General features: G+C 39.9%; 2 protein-coding genes across 8 annotated transcripts; one reads left to right on the top strand and one right to left on the bottom strand.

Moving 5' to 3' along the window:
* Positions 1-710: 710 nt before the first annotated feature.
* LOC115621786 (complexin) lies at positions 711-27,434 on the top strand. 7 transcript variants are annotated; one of them, XM_030515546.1, is made up of 8 exons: positions 732-1,026; positions 4,820-5,080; positions 7,481-7,614; positions 11,879-11,890; positions 20,907-21,064; positions 21,355-21,487; positions 23,619-24,600; positions 25,996-27,434. In XM_030515546.1, exons 3-7 carry the CDS (start codon positions 7,560-7,562, stop codon positions 23,690-23,692), a joined length of 432 nt encoding a protein of 143 aa, XP_030371406.1. In that variant the 5' UTR covers positions 732-1,026; positions 4,820-5,080; positions 7,481-7,559; the 3' UTR covers positions 23,693-24,600; positions 25,996-27,434. The 7 variants fall into 7 exon arrangements, with proteins under 7 accessions (XP_030371410.1, XP_030371409.1, XP_030371406.1 ...); XM_030515547.1 differs by lacking the exon at positions 732-1,026 and adding an exon at positions 1,475-1,605; XM_030515548.1 differs by lacking the exon at positions 732-1,026 and adding an exon at positions 3,539-3,597.
* On the bottom strand, positions 18,250-20,645 carry LOC115621785 (neprilysin-21). The gene is made up of 2 exons (XM_030515544.1): positions 19,345-20,645; positions 18,250-19,280 (listed from the first exon to the last, which is right to left on the bottom strand). The coding sequence occupies exons 1-2, from the start codon at positions 20,249-20,251 to the stop codon at positions 18,358-18,360; spliced, it is 1,830 nt and encodes a 609-aa protein (XP_030371404.1). The 5' UTR covers positions 20,252-20,645; the 3' UTR covers positions 18,250-18,357.

The raw sequence follows: 27,434 nt of genomic DNA, 5'->3' as shown, positions 1-27,434 counted from the left end.
AGTAAAAGCAAGAATTTGAGATTGCAGTGAACTACTTGTATTAAGCTTGAATTTAATCGAATTCGAATCGCTTCTCGAAACACAGCATAAAAACGGTTCAATCGATTTTTCGACATTTCTAAACCATAAAGTCAGATACTGCGCATACCAATTCAATTAAATGCCTATAAATGTATATTTATTAAATGATTGATATTGCAAGGTTGATAAGCAAAACTATATAAATGTTGTACATCATTATTTATATAAAATTTGCAATCATTAGTCCGTTTGGCAAACAAAAAAAAAGAGGCGGAGTATTTGTTTAAGGGCCTCAAAAAAATACATAAATGCTTGCAATTTTGTCAGAAAAATAGCTTGAAAACAACCCCAAGTTCCGAACAGGTGTCTTTTTGGCGGCTGCGTGTGCAGCATAAAACGGAATGAGTTTGATTTTAATCTAAATAATGGGCTGTGGTGCCTGCTGACGTATATGGCTTAATTAAATAATTTATATAAATTACTTATACGTCTCTTACACGCACACATTTGTAAAAGCGCGAGCGCTCTCCCACACACGCACAGATGCCCACCCATACGAGCAGAAAGGAAATATGTATACACATGTGTGTGTGTGGCAGGTGAGCTGCCATCTCTCGCATTCTGCCAGTCGTTTGACTGTTTTGGATAAACAAGCTGCTTGCTCAGTTGAAATACATAATAATCAAAGTAAAGTCGTCTGCCGCGCTCGTTTCTTCCGGTTTGTGTGGAACGACAGGCGTAAAAAATTTACAAGCGGAACACCAATATAAAATACATACAGATTAGCATAATATCCACGCATAACGAAATTAGCTAATGTCGCTGCCGGTTCCGGTTTCCGCACCGCATCGACGCATCCACAAGATATTTCGCGTTTAAAATACTTAAATGCTGTGCGTAGAAAGCTGAAAATGTTCTGAAACAGTGCAAGACGTCTCTAGCTTATGCAACTAATCGAATGGGCCAGTTCTAACTTCTTCATCGTCACACACTATCAGCTACCTGGTACGTAGATATACCAGGCCAGGATACTGTGGGTGGTCAGTTAGCCCTTTGCTTAGTTGGCCGTGTAATAAGGCGTTTCAAATGTACGAGTATTAGTAGGTATTTTGGATACGTGTCGCTAAGCTTTTAACATATACTCTGTAATGCAGCCGGAGCTTTTCGGGTCAACTGTCAAAATGACAGCGCACTCTCTCAGTCTGTCAATCTCTCTAGCTCTCTCTTACTCAAGCTCCACAAGCGCTTGCTACAAAATTACAGGATACAAGTTTTGGGCAATTTGTGCCTCCCCCTCCCCAAAAACACATACACACATGCACACATATACCAGTGCACACACCACTCACTCATACATAAGCAATCGTTTAGTTTCTGCCGAGCGTCGAGCAGTGCCATGAGCTGCTTCTCACCTTTTTGGTATGTATATACTGATGAGCGTGACAGTACGGCGTTGTTGTTGTACGGCGCGCACCACATTGCAAAACGGCCACGGCAAAGTGTCGAAAGTTAAATAAAATATACAACAACAACATTTTTAGTAAGCGAAATTCGTTTAGTTTACGGTGCCTTCAACGGTTGTAGGTAAGCGGCAGGCTGTCTGTAAAACAAAAAATAAAATAAAATTTCCCATATGTAGCAGCATAACTGAATGTGTAGTAATGTTTCTCTGTAGTGCCTGAGGGCGCCCAACGAGGGGCACAAAATGTGTGACGTGACGTTCATCTCAAGCAGTAAGCTAGCAGAAGTAATAAGCAATTTGTGGCACAAAAAGAAAATGGGCTTAAATCGTAGTGCGCGGCAAGACAGCGAGAAATATAATTGATTGGTATATATATAAGCCACACACGGCAATAACAAGCACAACACATGGGACTAAGTATACCTACACACATGTCAACCCACAAACTCACATTTTAAAGGGCAAAGGGAGAATGCGATACATATATATATATATACCCACAAACACACATATATAGACTCACATAGACTTTCAGTTAAACAAAGGCATAGACAGTCAGCGAATGTTAAGAAACTATAATTGATTGAGTACGAAACAATAAACCCCAGCATTTAGTGGGGTCGTTTCTCTTGTTTTGCCTCTGTGGTTTGGACTGGGATTGTATTTATATCACACTAATTAGAATCGTGTACGTTTCTCTTGTGAATGTTGCCTTAAGGCAATCGATGCACTCGTCATGGCTAAATGTTGACCGCAGACCTCAGAATGCCAAGTGGTTAAACATATACATAAGTACGGATGTATGTTTATACGCAGAACTACAGACGAACTGAGGCACAATTTTGCAATTTCCTTGTTTCAAGCTGCGTGTTTCCGGTGCATCGCAAAAGTTTCCCGATAGTTGGAGTGTGAAAAACACTCATGCACGTACTTGGGTACATGTGAATGTACCAATAGATTTTCGCTAATGGCAACTGACAAATAAACTCAAGAGCCACTTAAGTGCTTCGACTGCCTGAGGCCTGAAAAACTCTTTTAAGCATGTGCACCATATGTCAATGTGCAAAAAATAACGCGTAGAATGGATAAGTTATCACAGACTCGCTTGCCATTTTGGCAAAAATAATAGCCTGCCACAATCACAACACAAGCACGGCACACATAACAACAACAACAATATCAACAACAATAATCATAATAAAACCAACAACAAATCAATAACGCTAAGGCATGCTCTCTGTGGATTCCCGCGCAAGCGCTGTATGGCCAAGGCGCACAAATGTAGGCAATATTTTATTTCAAAGTCAAAAAGTCAAGAGAGAGAGAGAGAGAGAGAGCAAGCAAATGTATGAAAAATTATGTAATGCACGAAAAAGTCAGTAGATAAATATATTATTAGCAAATGCAAAAGTGATTATATAAAAGAGTGTGCCTTAAAAGCAACAGCAACAGCAACAACAACAACAACAAAAAAGGCAAAAGTGTTTGTCTCTGCCGTTGCCTTTGTGCCCAAAGTGCTATTCTTTCCTTTTACATTTCCACACCTTCCCCACCGCCCCCCTGCCTCCCTTCCGCCCTGCCCCATACCAACACAATAGAATTTCCACTCAACGCGAGATAAGGCAGTGCGATACATATTTGATGCTGACTCACTCTAACGCAGACGCCACTAACCCACAGCTACGAGTGAGTGCGTGTGAGTGCGAATGTACTCTACATGAAAGTAAAACACCAACAACAATGTGTGTGTTTGCGAGCGTGCGTGTGTACGGGTGCGTGCTTGCGACTGTATTTGTGTGTAATAGGGGAAATTCGCGTACAAAAAAGCTTCGTTAGTAGTTGTCGTAAGCGTAGCAGTTAGCGTCTCTGCCTCCGCCCCCTACAGAGTTTTCTCTTGTTTTTATTGGATTTTAGGCAACTCACCTACTGCGGCGCTGGCAGCGCAGCTGCCGATGGTGCCGACGATGCCGACGGTGCCGACAGCGCCGACGTCGTCGGCTATGGCACGAAGCTCGGCTCTGGGTCGTAACTCTGGCTGCCTGCCGTGCCAGACACATGTTTTCCATGTAGGGAAATCGGCAGTGCGATACAGAAGAGTGCGAACATAGCATGAAGTAAGAAGCGCCGAACAAAATATAGGCTTAGCGTAAAGTGAAAAACCTAAAGTATTAAAAAAATGTACACACACAATCCCACATGTATTTACGTGTATGTACATATAAATATGTATATGTGCGTCTCCATGTGTATACAATGTGACCAAATACATATACATTTAATATGTAATAATGAAATAAAACAAAAAGGCGAGCAGTGCGCGATTGAAAAATAAAAACGGCAACCCGATGACACATTGCAATGAAAAACTAATTCAATTACACAAATAAACTAAGCATTTTTCGAGCTAATTCAATTATAAACAATTTAAGCTCGGCATTCTCCCCCTTAACCATTCACCCTTCACACATCCCTTCTTCGCCCAACTGTCTTTATATAATCAGTGTCGTGACCTTAATAAAATCAGAAGACCAAAAAGTAACGTAGCACAAAAGTTCTTCATACTTCTTTTTAACAATTTTATTAAATCAGTAGCTGATACGGCGCGTGTTACGTAAAAAATGTTTGGTCTGGTTGTGCCCCGTCACCACCAACGCCATCGCCATAGACGCCACCATCTTTGTTAGCGACACCAGCAGCGCACTTTCCTTTGTGTGCGACGCTGAGCTGGCTTTGGCACTGACTGGCTGCCCCATAATGGGCACTTACGCGCTCGCATAAAAAGAAACCTTAATAAAGAAATATCGATAAGAACATCAACATCAAAAACAACAACAGCAACAACAACAATAACCACAACAAAACACGCACGCAAGCAGCCACGGCCACCAAAGTGTATCGACGGCTGTGTGTGGCACATGTATTTTTAAATTTGTTCCCTCATTATTTTTTATGCAATGTCAATAAGCGGGTTAAACCAACTATGCAGTAATAGAGAAGAAGAAAAAATGAAGAACAGTCTTCAAAGAACTCGATCCGTCCATTGTGTTAATTAAGAATTTGATTTTTAATCTACATAAATATTGAAACTAAGACGGCAAACATGTGAATGTCTTATAATTTTAAACCTGCACATATCTATTGCAACAGTAATTAAGCAATTAACATTAATTGCATGAGCAGAATTTGAAACATCGATGGGGTTTTGGGAAAACAAAGCTCCAAAGCTAAATACCGTCTGAGCACCTAGTTTATATAATAATTGTATTTTTCTTTATCTAATTGTTGTGGTGTGCTCATTCAAACATCAAGCTTTTGTCTTTTTATGGCCTCTTGCAGAACCCCTATCTCTGTGACGCTGCTCGCGCTTCTTTGCGGATTTCTTTAAAACAAAAACACTGCACAGCTACTTCCAAACTTTTGCCTCTTCAAAAACAGTCAATACCAAACACAAAGACACCAAGCAACCAACTACTAACCAACACACTCACACTCCAAAGTTTCCAACGGCAATCTCTGCAGTAGCCGCAGCCACATCCACCGGAGCAGTTACAACATTGGCAAATATTTCCTGAACTGGCACTTTTAAATTGAGCCCAGGTAAGTAGGGGGAGGGTTCAGCGATTTCCACTTTTTCTTTGCCACTTAATGATGCCTGTGCGTCATGCGTCGTGCGGAACACGGGTGCGGCGCAAGTTGGTCCAAAAGTATGCTCAAAGTATTTCAAGTCAAATATTTGAGCGCACACGGTAAAAGTTTTTCGCATTTTCACGCGTGAATGCGACGCATTTTTAACTTGAAACTACGCCCAAGACGTGTGTGCATGCTATACTAGTATGGGTGCATGTGTGTGTCTGTGTAAGCCTCCTTATGCGCCCCATCTCCACACAAATCTTGCGAAAAGTTTGATTTAATTTGTAAGCTTTTCGGTCTGCCTTGCCGGAAAAAAGGGCTAACCCCTAGCTTATCATCCAGCCCACAGTTGACAAGGTAACTGAAGCGATCAACATGTTGTCCAAATGCAAACTATGGCAGCTACTATGGGGACAGCAAGTTAAAACATAACAACATGGCTTATTTGCTTATTTGCGTGTTTATTGGCTTTGTGTATCAAAGGCAACGAAAACTCGAAAACTTCAAACGTAATTGGATAGCTCTCCGCTTTGCCAGTGTTTCTTGAACATATATTTGTATGCAAAATAAAAGGCGCTGGAAAAATAAAGGTTTTTATTATAGCCACACCTAGTCGGACTTTCTGCTCCTGCTGGACACCTGGCCAATAAAATGCTAAGCACGAATGCCATAAATTTACGCTTTTATTTACATATACATATTAAACGCGGTCTTTTTCACCTTTGCCCGCCTTACTCTGTTAACCCCTTTTCTTTTAGGGGTAGTTGCACGTAGATTACAACAGTGAATTTTGTAAACTAAAAATATTTCCTTTTGCCCACTGCCCACGTCTTTTTTATTTTGGCTAATAAGCAATTCTGCTGACTGGGCCGCAGGACAAATAAGGAAAATTTTGTGCTGCAACAGCAACTTAATTCATTGCCTCACAGGAAACGCCGCTCACAAAATGAAGACCACAATCCCAGACCCCAGACCCCAGATACCAGATCCAGAGACAGGGACAGATTGTAAGCAAGGAGACCAACAGCAGAGCAAACCGAACCCAACGGTTTTTATGTCAAACTAATTTCGTTGCTCGTTCCTGGTGTTGTTTTAATTTGCGCAGCTAGCCAGAAAGGAAGTTGCCGCCTTCGGCTTAAGTTCGTTAGCCCAATTTTCGCAGATATTAATACACAGTTACAAAGACGGCGAAACAGGGGCTGTGCGACTAAGCAGAGATATGGAGCTGTGCGTCAGGAAAGCGACGGCTTTGACTGCCTGCGGCGTAAATAAAATTGAAAATTTTCGGAGGCGTGGGGCACTTGCGCCCACATTCATTACGGCATCATTGTGTGCAGCTCGTGCTGACTTACTATAACATCAAGAGATATTAGATTTCGTCGAGTTCTGTCCCAAAAGAGACAGCTGCTCGCGACTTTTGCCTAGCACTGTTGAATAGATGATGCAAAATATTTAATGTTGCAAATATGCTTGGAACATATTTTTCCTGCTTCTTAATGTCACTGGCGCTGAAAGTTACTTGAAAACGCAACTAACTAGACGCACAAAGGCAGTGGCTAGAAAATCGCCTTGTAGCCGTGAGGGCAGAGGGCAGATCGGCACTCTGCGAAGCGGATGGGTTCGCAGCTGAAGGCATTCAAGCTAATCGGCTTAAAGTATCAGCGCGCAGGTGACAGGGCTGGGCAACTGGCGGTCCTGTGCACAGCTCGCAGCATTCGCGTGGGGATGCCAGGAGTCACACAGACGTGTAAGCTGAAAAGCTGCCGGTTTCAGGGAGCAAGAAGCTGCTTCACTCAACGTGGTTTCATGGGCGTAGTCTTATATTTGTATGTTGTTCAAAGTTTAGATTTTAGTTGCGCACCTTTTATTGAAGTTCAGCTGATTCGAAGCTAATTAAAAATTCAAAATGTTCAAACCATAATTATTCCAAATCCAAATGCGTTGCTTTATTTACAACACAACAGGAAGTATCAAATTATTGAAAGAAAGTCCATACAACCAATAATAACACATACTGAAGAGCCGTATATTTAATAATAATAATAATAAATCGCTATTTTTATAAAATAGTTCTGTTCAATTGATATTGGACTTACTATGGTAAAATATATATAGGTAAAACACTTTAGAAATGAAATTGGTTTCTAACCCTACCTTCAATTCAAGATGCACATAGAAAAACAATACAAAATCCGGATTTGTTGATATCGCTAGGTCAACTGGAAATGGTTTTAGAATAAATTCCTTTCTGTGATTGAAGGATTCTTGATACGCCCATTAACACCTGTCAAAGCCAACGCCCCGCCCTTTGACTTCGTTGTTATTGCAAGCCTATCAATTTAATTTTCTTCCCTCTTTTCGTTACAGTTGCGATTGTGCTCTAAGCTAAGCAAGGCCGTAAGTGCATTCCGAAACACAAAAGACACGCCCATAGGAAAGTCCAAAGATGGCGGCTTTTATAGCAAAACAAATGGTTGGAAACCAATTAAGTGCCGTTAAAGGTAAGCTGAGTTGTGACTGTGACAGTGGCAGTGGCAGTGGCCCGAAAGCCAAGCGAAAATCACTTAGAAAGCACATTATAGAATATTGTATTGAATATATTTTTGGAACTCGATCGATATACATAATTCATTTTCAATCTGATGCACAGTCCAAGCGACAGCATCAGTAAAAAATTGTTATGCCACCCTGCTCCATCACCATCACCATCACCAGACCTACACACACACACACACACACTCACACACTCTGACTAACAAACTAAGGAACATGAAAGTGGCTACTGCCTTTTACCCCACCTTCCTCACACTTCGTCAATAGCGCATTGTGTTAGTGCTGTTGTTTAATCGGTGGCACTGATGCTGGCTCTGGAGCTGTGCAATCGCTCGGAAAATCATTGAATGGTTTCAAAAAGGCAACATTTTCTTTAAAATGCTTATCAACTAGCAACATGCGACCCCCAACTAAATGTCATCCTTTCGCATTTACATATATAAATACATATTTGTAGTTCCAGTAGAATCCATACATAGCTAGGCAGTCTGCTCTTAAATGACAGTCAGTCTGAACCTTAAAGCGTGCGTGCCCACTAAGGCGTCATCCGCAACATACTCCCACCATCAACCCCACTCAGCTTCAGCCTCTACCCCGGCCACGAAATAACTTCATGTCGCCAGTTGGCTTTTATGGCGCGTCCGCCAACAGAGCAGCCGTTAACTCAGAACGCCGTGCACGTTCGACGCATTCGAAGCTCTTATCGAACGCAGAAATTCTGCACGAATGCGTCGGGAAGTGGTTCCAACAAATTGATATACTTAATTGTGTAGATTGATGCTAAATTCTGCAGCTTCGTAGGCAACGCCCAACTGCCTTTGCTTTTTGCCTCTTAATTGAACCAACTTCCAACTGCCTTCATTTCCTAGTTTGGAGCCAGACAGCTTTCCACTATACATAATATGTTTTAACAAACAGCTCCGACAAGATACATCTTTAAAGTGTCAGCCAATTTGTATGCAAAACTAGTTATAACTCCATATTCAGTTTTTTTGTTGCATGATTTCGATCCAGCATGATTCAAATGTTTCATAATCAACTGTTAAAGATGAAGATATCCTATTTTACACTAGAAAGCCAAAATTTATTCAATTACCATTTTAAACCAAAGTCATAAAGCCTAGAGCATTGAGACACAATTTCAGTGGTCGTCTCATATATCCCGATTATTCTCAACCTATTATATTTTTTCATTCAATTTCCAACACCACGGAAACGGTTGTGTCTGTTTCCAAGGAAACTGATTTGATTATTTATATTATGCATGGATAAATGTTCAAAAAAGTTGAGTTCGAATACGGGTAACACACAGTTGAATCATTGATAAGACCTGCAGGATATCATGAGGTAAAACATGAGCTGACAACAAATCGCGGCGCATGTGGTTGAGCCTGAGCTTTGATCTACTCTACTAGCCATTAAGCTGTCCAATCGTGACTGCAAGGCAGATAGGTTGAACATGAAACACGAAAATGCCATTAGCATGGCCATAAAAATTGAATTGTATCGACGAAGCACATAATGCAGCAAGTATGTCGACTACTATATTTAGCGCCCACATTCGTCAATTACTGAGATACAAAGTATTAGATATTGGCACACACATACACAGTGAAACACACATGGGACAACAACTCGCTAGAGTAGATCTCGTACGTGTTCTTGCGTCCAGCCCGTCGTGCTTGTGCGCAATCAATGAACCATTTGGAGGAGGGTGGACCACCGCCCGCCCGACTCAGTGATGCAGCAAAGCAGCCACTTAAAGTTCGACATAAAAATGCGACAAAATGTGCAAAAAGAAATAAAACGCAGACCCACTTGTGCCTACCTACACAATGCCGCAGAGTGCATAAAAAACAATACGAGTAGCAATAATAACACAACCTATGACTATGTCAGAATTAGGGCCTGTCAAACGGACTGGAGCTGGAGGGGAGGTTCGAGCAATTCCACATTTTATTGAGCAAAAGCAAAAGAAAATATTTAAAACTCCCATTGCCAAAATACTTATGTATTTTAGAGTCGTAAAATAACGAAAACCTCGCCAAATCTATAAAGATATTTAAATTTAAGACCAACTGCCTCACCCCCCCTGTGCTTTTATTTGAGTGTGTGTGTGTTGGCGTTGGTGATGTATGCGCAAATGTGGCTCTATTGTCAACTATTACTCAGACAATTTATCTGCTTATGTCGGGTTAGTCGCATTGGTCTCCATTTGCGTCATTAAGACTTTTCTGTTTGCAACAATAAGTTCCAGATTTATTGCATTCGTAGTCGTAAATTATGCCCATTGCATTTATGAAAGCTTTTCACAATCTAGGCACTAGTATGTAGAATTGGGTACTCGTACAATCCTTATATTAATTTGTTCTCTTCTTTCGTTTCAGGTAAGCGATTCAAACACGAAAGCCACATACATGCCTTAGTTGAGTAAGTTGCAAATAACAACGAATTCACAAATAGGCCAGCTAACAGTTATTAAATAAGTTTATAAAAGTACATACTAATGAAATATTTTCATTATACAATATGAATCATTTTTATAGCACATCCCTGTTCAGTTCTTTGGTTGATGCTTTGTTTCAGTTTTGAATGGAGGGCAACAGTTTCTTTGATTGGCCAAAGCATGAACATGATTCATTAAAATTTCAATTTAAATATAATAGATTAATTTACATAGATGCCGTTCAAAATTGAAACCGAATGAATATTTTAACACAAATGTACAAATATATTTTAAACATTGCTATCATTGCACAGTTTTGTTCTCAATTTATTTATTTCCGTTTGTTTTTTTATATAAACCTACACGCTTTCTACGAAGAGACACACACACTCACACATACATATGTTACTACCTACCGCATTTTGCTTCTATGAATGGAAACTATAGGCACCGTCGCTTGTAAACATTCACTGAGGCGTTTTTTATGAACATAATAAGTTTGCACCGATTTCATGGATTGTCCAGACTACTCATACAAGCATTTCAAGGAACATTCTTGGTCAAAGCTCATTTGAACATTGTCCGAAGGCAACTCAGTTGACCAGTGCTTCACTTGTGAAGCCTTCCTCCATACTCGATTGTGCCCGTACACCCGCTCATTTCTCACCCACACTGACCTTGCAAGCTACGTATTGTTATAATGTGAATTTTAATTGTATATAAGTATATAAGTAAACACATACAAACATACCACGTCATATAGCGATTTCCCCAAAGAGTATCCATATTTACGAAAAACAAAAATTGTAATTGTACGTTCCTCCTATGCCTTCACAGCAGAACTTTACCTCATTGTAAAACACACTTAACACAAGAGCTTGACAAACATACAATCCAACATCCAAACGACACGATACCCAAATGCACAGCAGTCCGTAGACTCTCCAGCACAACACAACACAACACAACACAAGAGCATAACAACAAATACAACAGCAACAATAACAACAACTACAACAACAACCTCACAACAATAGCAAAATATAAAACAGCGAGAGCACACAGTCACAGCTGCTATCGCATCGATGGAACATACAGAAAACACACAATTCAATTTCTTCTACTACTCGTACAATTTCTTCCTGCCTACAAACCCTCGTCTCTCTTTCTCTTTTTATGCTCCTTTATTTGTACACTGGTACACATAAATATATACTCGTACACACATATACACATACGTATACACATACATACATACATACATACATATAAGTATTTACAACGTATCAACAAGAACGCCAAGACACGCCATGCCACGTTCATGTCCACATTGAAATACAAAACGGAAATTTGAACTCGAACACGTCAAAAGCCAGAGAGTCAGTCAGTCAGTGAGTCAGTCAGTCAGTCGACCCATCTGGCTGGTTGGGCTCCGCTCAACTCTCAGCTCTCAGATTTCAGATTTAAGCTTTCAAATTTTCAATTTCAATTTCAACTATCCTCTACGACGACATTCCGCATCACTTTCAACAGCCACCAAACTAGCTCACAACTTTTTTCTCCTTTTTCTGCTACTTCTTTAAATAGTATACCCACACACCTAAATATATACTTTATACGTACATACATATATTATTGTAAACCAAACATGAATCTTTTAGATAAACAAAAAAAACCAAAAGCATAGTATCTTTACAATGCCAGAACGAAAGAGCAGTTATTAATACAACTTTACCTTTACTTTCTCGACCACACACGCTCAACAGATGCTGCAGGCGGTAATTTCTCTTTCTCTCTTTATATTTTTTGCATTCTTACTCGTACTCGTATGATTCCACCAGCATCAGCATTTAATAACCGTATCCGTATCTACTATGTATCCGCAAAGCCGAAATTCCAAATTAGCCACCTCATGATTTATACATATTATGTATGTATTAATATATTATTCGCAATCGGCAGTCGTGATATTGGACAGTTGCCATTTGTTACCTTTAAGTTTCAAATTGTTCACGATATTGCCGACATTGGTACCGTTTGTTTCCGAGCAAATCTGTTTGTTTTCGTTTTTGTTAGTTCTTCTTTTATTGTGAACCCATTACCCCTGAAATGACCTTAAGTACTTACTATGTTTTACGAATAAATAATCACAGCACCACAGCTAGTCTGCAATAGTTGCACCACCATTCCCACTTGCTGCCTTTGAACATTCAGTTCAGTTCAGTTCAGTTCCGTTCCGTTAATTATGCATAACGATATTGAAACTTAAGGCGGCAACTGAAAAAGTTTGCCTCGATGAAAAATCAATTTGAATTCGCTTAAAATTCTGTGCGAGAACAAGATGAAGATGAAGATGACGGGAAGGAAACATTCACTTTTAATTTTACTTTTCATAAAATTTGTTTCATTTGTTCCGTTGCCAATAAAAGTACACGGAAACGGCAATTGATTTGCTCACTCTTGCAAAGGGCTGAGCAACTTTGGGCCAAAGTTAAATGCTTATTGAAATTTTAGCATACAAAATCGCTTTTCATTTCTTTACAACACATTGATACACGTAACATACGAATTTGGTAACTGTTGATAATAGTTAGCGTTGATTTGCATTTACTTTTAATTCGTTTGAGTTGAACCAAAAGCCCAACAAAAACCATACATTATATTTCCAACTAATACAATACATTTATTTTAAACAAGCGAATATACGTATATGAACGTTACGTTATTTTCTATCTATTGCTTTCTGCAAACATGTTTTTTTAAAATGCTTCTTTATCTACTTCTACTTCTTCTACTATTACTACTACTACTACCTCTACTACTACTACTGCTATGTACTACTACTACTACTTAAACAAAATATGGAACCATACTAACTACAAAACTAACTACATCTTCTACTATTCTACTATTACCACTCTTACAACTTATACAACGTATTTACAATGAGGTAAAGTATAAGCGAAACATTTTATATCTTTTAAAATAGTTTAAGTCCGACCAAAGTTAAGGTGTTCTCAGCAAAACACATAACCAAACAAAATAAATAGAAAAATTTACAAAAAGAATCTAATGCGATAAAAAACGCGAGTGCAGGGAAGCGTTTGATGAGCAAACATTTTGACACATGTGACACAATAACCACTTAACCAACCAACCGACCAACCTACTTAACAACACAGACACACATAAGCACAAACGAGTGCTATATGACACAGATTCTGTATCTGTGCAAATGGCTCCAGATACAATATACATCTCGCATTTAATGTGCAATGCAAATGGTGCTTGCATTTGCACATTTGCAGTTGTTTGTCGGTGATACTTTGGCTTTTCGTCGACGAGCGCGTACGTCGGCTCATGTTATCCTCACAAGCTTCCTTTTCACACTAGCACTTTTAAGAGGGACGAATTAATTTACACATTGTGGTCGTAGGAAGGAGGGCAGGCGGGCATATGTCGATGCTTTAATTTATTCATATTAAAAATTGTTTAAATATTTGTACGTAGACCTAAAATATTTTCATGCATTTGACTAACGAGCAGAAGGCACACGCACACAAGGCACAGCCCTGCAGCATTTTTGTCAAATTTCGCCCTTTGCGGCAGCAAGTGCGAATTCCACGCATGTCGGAAACGCAATAAAAGGACAACGGACATTCGTAGGACGGGGAATGAACGCTTACAATCCACATGTGTGTGAGCTCACTTGCAACTAATTGCTCGTGTAGTATTTTTTCACACTTAGAGAAGAAGAGTGCAAGAGAAAAACATTACAAGGTTATAAACGTAATAAACAAATTTAGACGAGCAGGTCCTCCGGCATTTAAGGGTGCAGTACAAAAAAGTTACGGCTCCAATCACAACCTATTGCCCAAAGAGATGGCTGAGGTAGCAATAACACAGATAGATCCAACCTAATCGGGATCCTATAGACTTATATCCCGGAAATGTTCAAATTTTTTCTGCAAGTGTAGTTGCTGTAGAAATAAAAAGAACTTAGAAAAGTTATGTAGTCGGCAAAATAGGCAGTTAAATTTACTTGCATCACCATATAATGAACAACAACAAGGAGCCACAAGCCGACATCGTTATAACACTTGAGCGAGAATGCACGCTTCAACCCATCTTTGCCCACCCGCCGACCTTAGCCAGCCAGCCTCTCAGGCTGCTTGACTTGTGGACACGCACACAATTGAAGAAGTGTAGAAGTGCCGGTGCCAGTGCCGGTGCCAATGCCTGCTTATACGAGTACAACTGTATAGGATGTGCGACCATAAGTAAATATCAGCCTCTTTGAGGCTGTTAAAATGTAATTACGGCAAGAATATGGTAGTTGCTATTAGCGACTATGACAATGAAAACATTAGGGCTAGTGCGGCGAAGGGGAGGACGGCTGATGGTGCGATTTAACTCGCAAGGCTCGGCGTATTAAGCCAACATCTTCTTAGAAGGCGCATAAGCAGGCACTAGGGTCGACGCCACCTCATCCCCTGTTTCCTGTCATTTGTAGCAGGCAGCCAGCCATTCAGCTGGTTCACAGCTAACGCTCATAGAATGTCTTCTAGTCGCCTGACCCAGATGCGTAGCAGCGGGAGGGGACGGGCTCGTGGACCGGTACTGAGGCTGGAGAAGTAACAAAGCTCAGCGGGCTTGAACCGGATTAAGCAAGAAAATAATTTGCCATTCGTGCCTTTTCACCAACTCCTTATAATAAAAAGAGCAGCAAAAAAATAAATACGCACACTCCCACTCACACACGCGTCGAAACACTCACCACCGCACAAATGGCTGGCGCTTCCTTTTTCATTTCTTGTCTTATTATATGTGCGGTGCGGTGGCAATACAAATGGAAATGGAACTCTAATGTAGTATTCCCTCAGCGTGCGCGTATTAAGTCGCATAAATGTCACCAAGCATACAGGCATCCAAGCATCCAAGCATCCAACCAACCAACGATTCAACCAACAACCAACCAACATTGAAAAGACAATAATGCTTCGTGTTCTATCCTGTTCCGTTCCCGCTCCCTTTTCCAATCCCGGTTCTGGACCCAGTCCTCCTTGCCGTCATGTTCGAAAGCTCCCCACGTCTCTATGTGGTGTGCGTGTGTGGGGGTGTTGACGTGTTGGTATTCAAAATAGCAGTGAAAGCAATAAAACGCACATAATAAGACACTAAGCCTTATCCACAATATGCGATACGTATATCAGACTTAAGGCAGTAGGTCGCCAACGGTCCACGCCGCACTTACCAAACAACCTTCCAACCAACCACTTTTTGTGATATGTCACGATGCCGCTATAGACGTCAAAGATTGTTCCGCCACCTCCCATGGCTACGGGAGCATGCATAGGTATTAAGTACCCTCATTATGCCTCTGACACGGAGTCGAAAGTAAAGCTTTTAGCAGCAAAGGAATGAAGGCAGAAAAAAACAACTTAATTGTGCCTGCAAATTGATGGAGTGAACGAGTATATATAAATTTTTTTTGGTGGGTGGAGGAAGGAATGTTCTATGGTTGTAGTTTTTGTTGTTGACAATTTCCCTAGAAATTAAACAGCAGCCTTTAGAGAATGATCAACGGGTTGCCAATGTACTGTCCTGTAAACTGTCCTGCTGTCCATGGCACATGCCCGGTGTCCATTAAACGCTAAGAAATGCAAAGAAGCAAAAGCACAAGCAGTGTTAATTATCTGGCACGATAATTATATTACAATAGGCTTGATTAGTTTTTAATTGAATTGTGCACTTCATGCGGCATCCGTAGATAAATTTAAACACTTTTGCAGAAGTTTCAGCAGCAAGCTGCAAGAAAAGAAGCAGCAACGGTGTCAGAGCAGAAGGTGAGCAGAGGGTGCACGCACACAAGTAGATCAAAATTCACTTGCAGTCAACCACTTGATAGCATAGAAAATAAAAAGGGGAAGTTCATAAAGCAAATTATGGAAAAGGCTCATAAAAGAGCAATTCTCAAGATGAAATACATTTACAGAGGGTGGGCGGGCGCTCGGGCATTTACTGTTGGCACTCCGTGGCTTGGCAACTTGGTAACAGACTTGACACCATTTGGAAATCAATTTTTATTATAAAATACTTTGACTAATTTAGGAAAACAATAAACGAGTCTGCAAATCAAACTTTACTTAAACCCCTCCTTAAAAGTTCATTCACAAAGCTATTGTGCAAATTGATGACTATAAATTCAATTTAATGTGCGTTCCCCGTTCCTTGCTCCTTTCGATATGTAACGCACTACATGCCATGCTATTGCACATCGACTCAGTCAACCATGAGCAAGGAACACAGCACAAAGGCAGAGGAAGCGGAGATGGCAGTAGAGCAGTCGAGGACGCAGATAGGGCCGACGACGAAGACGAGCGCATCTCAGTTAAACGCACTTAAGCAAAATGTGGTCATCCCCCGATAATGAAGCGTTCAGATGAGGCGAGATGGACCGAGCACTCGCAAAAGCGCTCAAGAGCAGGCGACAGCGTCGAAATTCGCGCTGCTTCCGTCGCTGCTGTGTCCCTGTGGTGGCGGCGCCAGTTCCGAGTGCGACAACAGATAATTAGAGCGAGCAGAAAAGTCGAGTCGCTGTCAACGCCGACCTCTTATCAGACTCAAAGCCTTTGGTTCGACCTGATGCTAACATACTCGCTACTCCACTCAATGCCATTGCGCAAGCGTATGTATCCGCGCACAAGACTCCCCTGCGCTTAGGTCATCGTTGTTGAGTGTTTTCTGCTCAAATCACAACTCGATGCAGCGTCGGCGTCGCGTTGCGTCGCGCCGCGCCGCGTCGTCCAGCGTCACGTCACGTCGACTGCGATGTCGATGGCGATGGCCGGGCATAAAAAGCCAAGCGTCTGTTTGCACACTCCTACTCCATAGCCGCACTCGTAAGGCTGAAGTTCACTCACACTGACGTAATGTGTAAACTTGTGTCGCGCTTGCATCGAGACTGTGCGCCTAAAAGGCGACTACAAATTGAAGAGCATCAGAATCAGCAGCCAAGCTCAGCAGTTCAGTTTAGTTTAGTCCAGTTCGTGTGTGCTCGTAGCCGCGTTCGCAGTTGCCTTCGTCAAGCAAGCGCAAGCACTCACACATATACACACACACACACACACATCCACATGCAAGTCAGCTGCAATCGATTGCCGAGCAAACACACACAGTGTAGGAAGCATGCAGGCAGCAAACCCGCCAGTACTCGCAGTTCACACCAGTCCACCACTGCAAGCCGAAGCTCTCGGAAATGAAGAAGACGAAAACGACGATGAAGGCGTCGTCTAAGAGCACGAGAACAGCAACGAGGGTACCAGTGTGCCGTGGCATGCTGGACTGTGTCAGTGTGTGTGAGACAGCAGCGGTGCAGTGTTGCCAGCGTCGGTTGGAATTTTGCTGACGGAATAGTTTTCGTCGCGTTTATTTAAACAAAGCACAAACACGGAGAGATAGCATTCGCTAAAAGCGCCTAGAAATCATGAATTTCATGGGTATGATAAGAATTCTCAAACCTAACTAACGCAATACAAACCAAACCAAAACTAAAACCAAAACCACATTCAGATTCTGAACCAAAACAGAAAAACAAACCAAGCCGCCTATCCAACTCCACCCGTTGTTTTCTTTTCTTCAGTTTCTTTACCTCAAACCGATTGGGTTATACAATATTGCAGTTTGACTTGCGATTCTCGCGAATTTTTATCTATATCTACCGAAATTTCATTTGATTTCTTTCAACTAACGTTAACTCTCACATGCAATCAACAAACACACTTCTACAACAATACCACCAACAACAACAACAACAACATCCCTAAAACGGCACTGAATGTAAGTTCTTTTCAATATACAATACATTCAATACACATACGAGTACATATGTTATGTATATATGCATTTTTGTGTAAACATATGCTGAGAAAATCAATCGCTCAGGCCTCCTCTTTGCCCCGCAACTCACGGGAAATTGTAATTACATAGTTGCTGCCATATTTATTATCGATTTTTAACGCCATACTGCAGCGTGTAAAATCATAGTGAAAATGCAAGCATAGAAAGCAAGTCAAAGGAAAACAGCGTGGCCGTAGGCGAGAAAGAAAATGTTCAAGGTCTGCCGCCGGACCAAAAATGCTCTGAACAACTTTTGTATTTATTGTTAAAAGCAGCATTGTTTGCCCTGTCATGGCCGTCAAGTGTTATCTGTGCCACTGTCACGTTCAAACTCGAGTTGGCTTAATTAAGACAGGCATCTATGTTGCTGCACATAGAGCGGCTCCCCCGCCCGACAACTGAAGGCCTCGCTGAACTCCGGCGAATTGCGTAAGACAACGTCCAGGAGGTGGCGTTTTTGCTCCTGCTGCAGTGCACCCTGCCCGCAGCTCACAAGCGTGCTGCCAATAAAATAGAGTCTCTTCAGCGTTAGCCTCAGGCGTCCAACGGCAAGTACCTCGTTCAGTCGAGTCTGCAGTGGAGCAGACGCCTCCTGACTAAACCATTCATTATAGCAGTGCAGTGTTTGCTTCTGGGCGAGTAACGATAGCAATACATCATTAGCATTTATTTTGGAACGCGCCTCTGCTGATAGGCCTCGTCCTGTGCACCTCTGAAATTTGGAGAACGCACGCTCGGAGTCCATGCTGCGCCAGGCACCAGGAGTCCGGCTACTGCTTCCGGCAGCCAAAAGACTGCGCGCAAAGTGTTCGCCCACTAGCAAGTAGTTAAGGGGGGTGGTGAGGGTCTGTGTGTCCAGTAGCATATTTACGGTCCGGAAAACTTGCTCATATTCCTTCACGTCCTGGGCGACGGGACTAGGCGGTTGTGTACGCTGATGCCTTTGTTGGTTGGCCTGAAATCGATGCAGCTGCTCCATATTGCGATAGAAGTTGAACTTGTCTATGGACAAGGGACTGTAGCTAGCATCCAACTGATCATCACCATTTAAAGTGAGGTGCATTACCCGTCCCAGAAACTGTTGCGAGCTCTGCTGTGACATCTCATCAATCCAGCTGCTGTTGGACAATTGTTCCTTGTTGGCCTTGCCAATGGCCGCATACATAGCTGCCATCGTGGCACGGTCGCTGCTGGCATACTGAACCACATGTACATATATATCGTTCAATTGGTTCTTGGTCAGCTGGTGGCAGTCCAAGTCGGCAATGTCTGCAAATAGTACAGTGTGCAACTAGACGTATCAGCAATATTTACAAATATCGCTTATACGCACCTATTAAATAGTCAATCCAAAGCCAATTTAGCAGCCTTGACGGGCTTGTATTTTCCAGCAATGTTAAAATTGCCAATAGCTTGGGCAGCTCCTTGAAAACGATGGAGTCGCTGGGCTTTAGAGGCTTACCCAGCAACTTCTTAAAATATGTATCCCAGTTCATGGATCGCGAAACATTTCCTAAGGCACTGCGCTTAAAACTCTCATAGGTGAACTCCACCTGATCATCTGATACATTTGACTTGAGTATATCACGTCGGCTTCGCTCCAGATTGAGCACCTCTAAGGCCACAACTGGCATACGATTTTTGTGCACCGCATAGGAGCGCATTACCTCACCCACGAGCTGCTCAAAACGACTCAATGTGTGCCGCCGTGTGGCGTCTGTTTGCAGTTCCACTATCCGCTTGTTTGATCGCATGCTAATACGTGTGCCAAAGAAACGTCCTACGCCTGTCTCATGGAAATGAGCCAACAACATGAGCCAGGTCTGATTGGTGCGCTGCCTGGCCACGGTAGTCTCCAGAGCTGGCCAGCCACCGCTTGTTTGATAGAGGTAGGAATTCATGAGCGCACTTGAATCTCGGCTTATCTTGCACGACTTGTAGAAGTTCTTTAGCTTCAACTCCATGTCTTGCAGCTTATCCTCGTTTGCGGCGGCTATGAAACGCTCAAAGCGCTGCTCCTCATGCTGCAGACGCTGGTCGCGCAGAGATTCGCTTAGATTTGCTGTGCGCGAGCAGACATAGCCATAAAAATCCTGACATGGCTGCTTCTGAGAGTCCAACAGACGTTCCAGCTCGTAAGAAAAATGTAGTACATCGTTCTCTATGTTCGCAGATATATCAACTGCGCAGACAAGGGGCACACAGACTAGCAGAAGTACCTGCAACTTGCCACAAATCATTTTTAAGCTTTGCAAATGGGGCAAATAATAATCGTATACGCGCCAGACCACCTGCAACTTTCACATGTGCCTTGCAACTGCAGAGCGTTCTTTCAATTTTCACTGCGTACTTTTCACTTTGGCGCTATGCGAGGTCAATAAGGTCAGCTCACAGTGAGGTCGGACTACGCAAGGTCAATGGAAGGTAACCACGACAGGTTAAGCTTGTAATTCACTTCCGTATCTTGGTGTATTGTTTTATAATTTTTGAACAAACAAACCCCGCACACTCTTGATTTTAGACTGAGGCGCCACCGCCTAAAGCTGCCCGCTAATCGCGCTGGCATTAGCTAGTCTGTAGGAACTGATAACCTCTTGCAATCTGCGGCTTCACCGTATAATCAAATGTGTCAGAATGCCAAGTATCATCGAAATAAATTGGCCTCGGCCGCCTTTATGTGGTTTATATAATCACAATAAACCACACTCCAGACGGTCACAACAATTTACTTGAGTAACTCTTTATGTGCCTCAACAGAACAAGGTACGGTATCAGGACAAGTTGCTTATTAACGAATCTGAGGCATATAGCGCTAGCATAATGTGTATCATTGAAGCTTAGAAAATGCCTTTACATTTGTCAACCCGGTCTTACTTTGCCCTGTAGGCGCTGTAGGAGGTGATGGCGGCGATGATGGTGATGACAAGGAAAAGGCAGAGGAGGAGGAGAGAGAGCGCCAGGAAGCCATACGCGAGGCTGAGGAGCGACGCAAAGAAAAGCACCGGAAAATGGAGGAGGAGCGCGAAAAAATGCGACAGGACATACGCGATAAGGTGAGCTTCGGGCACAATTTCATTATGCATTACATTATGAGCTGGAAAATATAATTCAAATTTAACGTGCGTGGTGGGCGATGTGTGATGTGAAACTTCCGCTGTAGTTCAAATTGACTCTAGTAGGGAGTCCTTTTTATGAGTGACTCCCTAACGGAGTCAGATTGAGGTACAAAGGAGCAAGACAACGATAACAAAGAACGACGCCATTGTGTTAACTGCTAAGAGAGCTACTTGTATTACCTGTTGGCCCATTTACATGATATGCCAATTGAACTGCTTTTTCACAGTACAACATCAAGAAGAAGGAGGAAATTGTTGAGGCTGCGCCGCAAGAGGAGCCCAATCCTTTGATGCGAAAAAAGAAGACACCCGAAGAGTTGGCTGCCGAGGCGGAGCAGGAAGAGCTCGACGATTTTACAAGTGAGTCGACTGTGAACTGACATTATCCTTGCATCTTAATTCATAATACAGCTTAAACTCAACTTAACTGGTATTAAATTATTACTAATCCAACTAAAAAAGGCGACGAGAAAGTCGGCTCTTAGCGCTATGTGTAACTGTATGAGCTTTTCAGTTTTTTCCTTATAGTTTGTAACTTCTTTCCCAAAGTCTCGCAGACATTGCCTGAAAGCCCTCAAACCGATCTAATAAACGACTACAACTAAATACTAATGCTACAACTAAAAACATTCTAACTGCCAATAAATAACACCTTAAAACATACATTCGGAGCTTGAAAGTAGTAAATGTCTGTGTGTACTCGTATCTCGTAACCAAGTGCTGTCGAACTATCTACTATTTATGAAGAACTGCATACTAACAAACGCTATCTATCTACTATATCTACACTTTGTTTCCTGTGCGTATGTAATGTAAACTCTAACTATATATACTAACTCTATCTAACTAACTATGTATCTAAATACAAACTTCAGCTATAACTTCGATGCAACGAATGAAATACGCCTCTCGTCTAACTTCCTACGCTAAAAAGTGTGCACCTCATTTTCTCAGTTTCACTTATCTACTTATTTATTTCTGTTTACTTTTGTTTGTGCGCCTGACATGCACACGAACATGTGTGAGTGTTTGGTGCATTTGTGAATAGAACTAACTTCCCTTTTTATTATATTTGTATTTAATGATCAGAGTTCATTACGTATTTAATTCGAAACTGGGCGTCATACGTACATGCATAATTGATGTTAGTAGACAACGAAGTGTTTTAACGTTGTCTTTAGGTTTCATGCCAGTAATTTGTAATCATTTGTCAGATAATTATGTTATTTAGTCTAAGGTAAGTGGTAAAATTCGTATATTTTTATTATTTTTGTGTGGTAATCTAATTGTAATACATTTGTGTCCATTGTACTCAACAACAAAAACAACAACAATTTTCAACTACTTCCTCTCTTTTCTCTATCCCTCTTAGTCACAAATCGAAGTCAGCTAGTTAGAAATTAACAAAGTTAACCAAACTTCTTTTTACACTCATCTCTATTTAAAAACCAATTGACACTTGTGCGAGTACTATACAAGTATATCGAACTTGCGCGTACAGTGCACTTTTCTGTCTAAAACTGTCTGGGAGGAATGATATTGGGGACTCTTTTGGGAGCTGATATTTAGGTTGAAAACTGAAAATAAGTATATATTTAGTTTCAATTTGCGTTTTGATTTTCAATACATTAAACTCACCAACTGCACTATCTAATTTAACGAAGTCTTGCATCATTTGTATACTCTTTATCATTTCGATTTTAAAAGCTTGCGTGAACAAAAAACTACACAAATCTCTAAATATACAATAAAAACTGTGAAACTTGTGATACTACTAACTACAACAACAATGAAACCGAAACTGTAAAACAGAACACACCTTTTCCCTCTTGCAATTGTTTATTTCTTCTTCTTCGTACATATGTATTATATGTGTTTTACATGATGTCCACTCGTATGTGAAATATATATAGTGCATATGCCGTATATATATGTGTATTTTCCTCACACCATTTATCTATCACACACGAAATCTATCGCTACCGATTACTAACTAATTTTGACACTACTATTCTTCTACTACTTACTGCTACTTACTATATAGTATACATATGTATATCTGAACCTTTAACGATTGCTACGACTTATATCACACATACTTGTACTACTACACCTATTACCTACAGCCCCCAAAAATACCGCTAAATTGACAGTTACAAATAAATATACAGCTACAAATGGTAGTCCATGTTCACTAAGATATTCGTTTCGACAGTTTTTGTTTGGCACTAACATTAGGAACTTACACTTACTTACTATACTATACTATGTACGGGTTTATTATGATTATCATGCGCTGAATGTACACGTAACTAATACAATCACACATGTGAACATTTCCGTACTGTGCACCTTTATGTTTTACAGTTACATATGCCAGCAGCACCCACAAATACATATATACATACCAGTTAACATACCTAACATTTGTAGTCTACTCTACAAAATATGCTTATTTATTGCTGTTTCCATACTCAATTTCTTTTTACAGAACTGAAAAATCAAATAGAAACGCAAGTAAATGAGCTAAAAACTCAAATAGAGGGAAAATGTGTCATGCAGTGATATGTCAGATATGTCATCATATGATAAATAAATATATATATATAATATATTTATTTCAAATGAAATGAATTCAAACTGTTCATTTGAATTCGTTGAAACGAAACCAGTTAAGTTCAATCAATCGCAGCATATAAATGAAAAAATCATAATAAAGTTAAAATACTACTCGTATTAATGAATCGGCAGCAATAAATTGAGCAAATAAAGTAAACCCCCAATTCGAAAACTACGGATGTGAAAGGCACATTAAGCATTATAAGATGATATTAATAATAATATAAAATAAAATGTTGAGAATAACGGAAAGCAAGCGGTGAAATCCTATTGAATTTTAAAAGTAGCTAAAACCTAAACCGATCAATTTATAAACGAATTAAACAAATTGGAGAACATATGTACGAGTATAGTAAACGCCTTTAAGAATATTCAAATCACATTTGCTTTGATGATAATGTAATATACTCAAACGAATTATATAAAAACTAACCGTTATTTAGTTGATTCATAACAAAATCAATCGAGAACACTCGAATCAAATGAACTCATACAAAAGGTGCGACAGAGGAGGGTTGCTGAATCAAGTCGAGCCGTCGAAATACGTTGCTGAAAACACTTTGGACTTTAATGAAAAACAATGTTGTTATAATTTATAAATATATTTAAAAAAAAAAAACAATGAAAAAAACAAAACAAATAAATTGACTGCAGAATCGTTGAAATTACAACTGGTATTCAAATACCACTTTAAATGCTTAACAAAAATTCATGACAGTTTGTTTCTGAACTCTAAGAACTCTTTTTAACAGCTGTTACATTTTGTTTTCTTCCTATACAAAAACATACACAATACCACAATTGAGACATACTCTAAGCTTTTTGAGAAACTTACTGATTGATGCTTCTGAAATGTAAGTAAACTAATAAGTACATTACAAATCTTGACTTCAGTTTGATTACACTTAATTATTGTTTCACACATTCTCGTATACTACTTATATATAGTATGTATGTATTTATCGTATAGAATACAATACAAATACAAACACCTTGACAAAGGCAAGTCAGTGGTATCCCTGTAGGCATTACTATACATAAATAAATAAATATACAAATATAATAGACGTAGTCGTTTTAGACAAGGACAATAGTTCATAAGAGACGCTAGGCAGTTCAAGAGCATAATGCTGTGATACATTTAGCATACATTTTTCACCGATAAACGAACACGTTTGCAAGCAAAACCAACGCCCCAAACCTAATGCATTAACAGGACCTCATGCATGCTTCAAGAAATTCTAAATACTATTACTTACAATTCTATGAATACTAATACTCCACATGAACAGCAAAGCGTTGTTTTCAAAACAACAGGCACTTCGGCAATATTCGAAGTGATAGACCCTTTACAATGTTTAGAATTTGTACGGCCTCCATTGGTACTTATATATGTACATACTATAATTTTTCTTCTCTGAAACATTGTCGTTGTCTGCTTCGGATGTCCTTTGTAAAGGGTAGGTACTTATCAATATAATACAATATTTTCTAATGCTTATGCAGAACCACCAGAACACCACCAAAACTGTATATATTAAAATGATTCACCTACATATATAGCCCTACACTAAACTTTTCTTAAACGAATGCGAAATTGTATGCATGGCTGCAAATACGAGTCGTCAACTTCTCAAATCTCGGCCTCTCAAATATTGAAACACCACTTTGGTGTGCTGGAAACTGCTATCAACGTTATGAAGTGACACCATTGTTCCGAGGTTGCTGGATTTGTTTGTGGTCGGCTCGTATATGTACTATATATGTTATCAATATAATAATCAGTACCAATTATGCTCTTTCCAAAGAACGAAGACTTTCAAGCTACACCATTATTCGTAAATGCGTGTAGTATAATATTAAATGTAGAATTTACGATTTGAGCACATGTTCATACACCTGAATGACTGGAAAGGGTATCTGCACTTCGGTTCTTCGAAGATGCCATTTCTCATATTTTTTTTATATATTCTATCAATTTACTTATAAATATACCTATAAATATATAAATATATACTATACATATATGAATAAATGTTTTAATCACACTGCATTCTCTATATCTCTCTCTTTCTCTGGTGTCTCTCTCTCTTCTTTTGATTTGAACACTCTTTTGAATCTTTAATCTGCGCCACTACTACTACTCTGCCTAAAAATTATATTTGAAAACTACAACAACATTGCAACACGAAACAACAACAACAACAACTCTACCAACTCTCAACCACAACGACTTGCTGGTCTCTCAGACATACCTATGTACTCTCGGTGTTTTATATGAAATATCATCAACAATTACAACTACAACAGCACAAGATAACAACAACAACCAGAACAAGAACACCATCAACTACATCTACAACAAAAGTAACTTCAAGTGTATATGATAGAAACAACAACAGCAACATAAACCGAATCAGACAAAAACAAAAACAAATACCAACAAGAAACAACAACAACCCATAGCAATACTTTAAACATTTTGTTATGTTTCTAAACGTTGTGGACTTAATTTGTTGTAAATCGTTATCTTATATAATTTCCACTCATCTCCACAATTTCACACTTCCACATACTCGTATCTATACACACACACACACACACAGACACACACACATACACCAACACACACACACACAGACTGCTCATAGTCGTCATATGCATTTAAATAACAAATAAATATGGTGTTGTAAATGTTTAAGTTATGTACAGATCGAAACAAATAAACAAAAAATGTACAATATGCATAAATACCATAAAAATATTTAATATGCTATAGTTTATGATAACAGCATTATCACAAGAAATATTTATATATATATAACAAATACCGAGGCCTTTATGTCCCTTTTTATGCTTTTATTGGAACAGCTTTGACATTCTTCAATCTTCAATCTTAAATGCTTCAAATCTGTAAATGTGTTTCAAACTACAAATCTACGCGTTTTTGGTTAATTTTCAGAATTATTCAAAATTTTCTTACGCAATAGTATCGGCAACAAATGCTTACATACGACGGCCTCTTCCGTCGAAATCGTCGCTTGTTTTTCTATCACTCTCTCTCTCTCTCGCTATCTGTCTCACTCTGTCCATCTGATAAAGCAATCCTTTAGTGCCCCTCGTTCCATATAAAGTTAGGATCAATGAATTGCCTTAATGTGGCTTATTTGAAACAGTGAAAATTTACTCCCTCTTGAAAACTCGTAGTGCATATTCAATCTTTCAACTTCAAGCAAATAGAACCAAGACAACTCTCATAAATATATTTTTAGATATAATGCAGATTAGTTTATTGCCCTTGCAATTCTAGTGTAACTAAACCAAGTCTTATGCTCCTTCAACTTCTTAGCTCTTAAAACAAAATACATAATTAACAAACCGCTTTCTATAGCAAATGTTTATCTAGATTCAACAATATCTCTACTGCGTTTTCTTCGAATATACGATATTGAAGGTCACTTTAATTGTTTAATATGTATAAGAAATACACATGAAGATTAAAACGAAGATCGAACATATTATTCAATCATAACGAAGATTTTAACTTAATCATAAATGTTTAAAATGTTAAATGGTTCAGCCGACTTTTGTTTTTGACGTTAATATTACAGTTATGATAATGTATGTATATGTATATCAGAAAGTTTATAGCGAACGGAAATTTAATAAAATTATATATATATATATA

Source organism: Scaptodrosophila lebanonensis, unplaced genomic scaffold (genome assembly GCF_003285725.1).
Source record: "Scaptodrosophila lebanonensis strain 11010-0011.00,11010-0021.00 unplaced genomic scaffold, SlebRS2 tig00000024-arrow-pilon, whole genome shotgun sequence".
NCBI lineage: Eukaryota > Metazoa > Arthropoda > Insecta > Diptera > Drosophilidae > Scaptodrosophila > Scaptodrosophila lebanonensis.
This window is presented reverse-complemented; position numbering and strand designations above follow the sequence as displayed.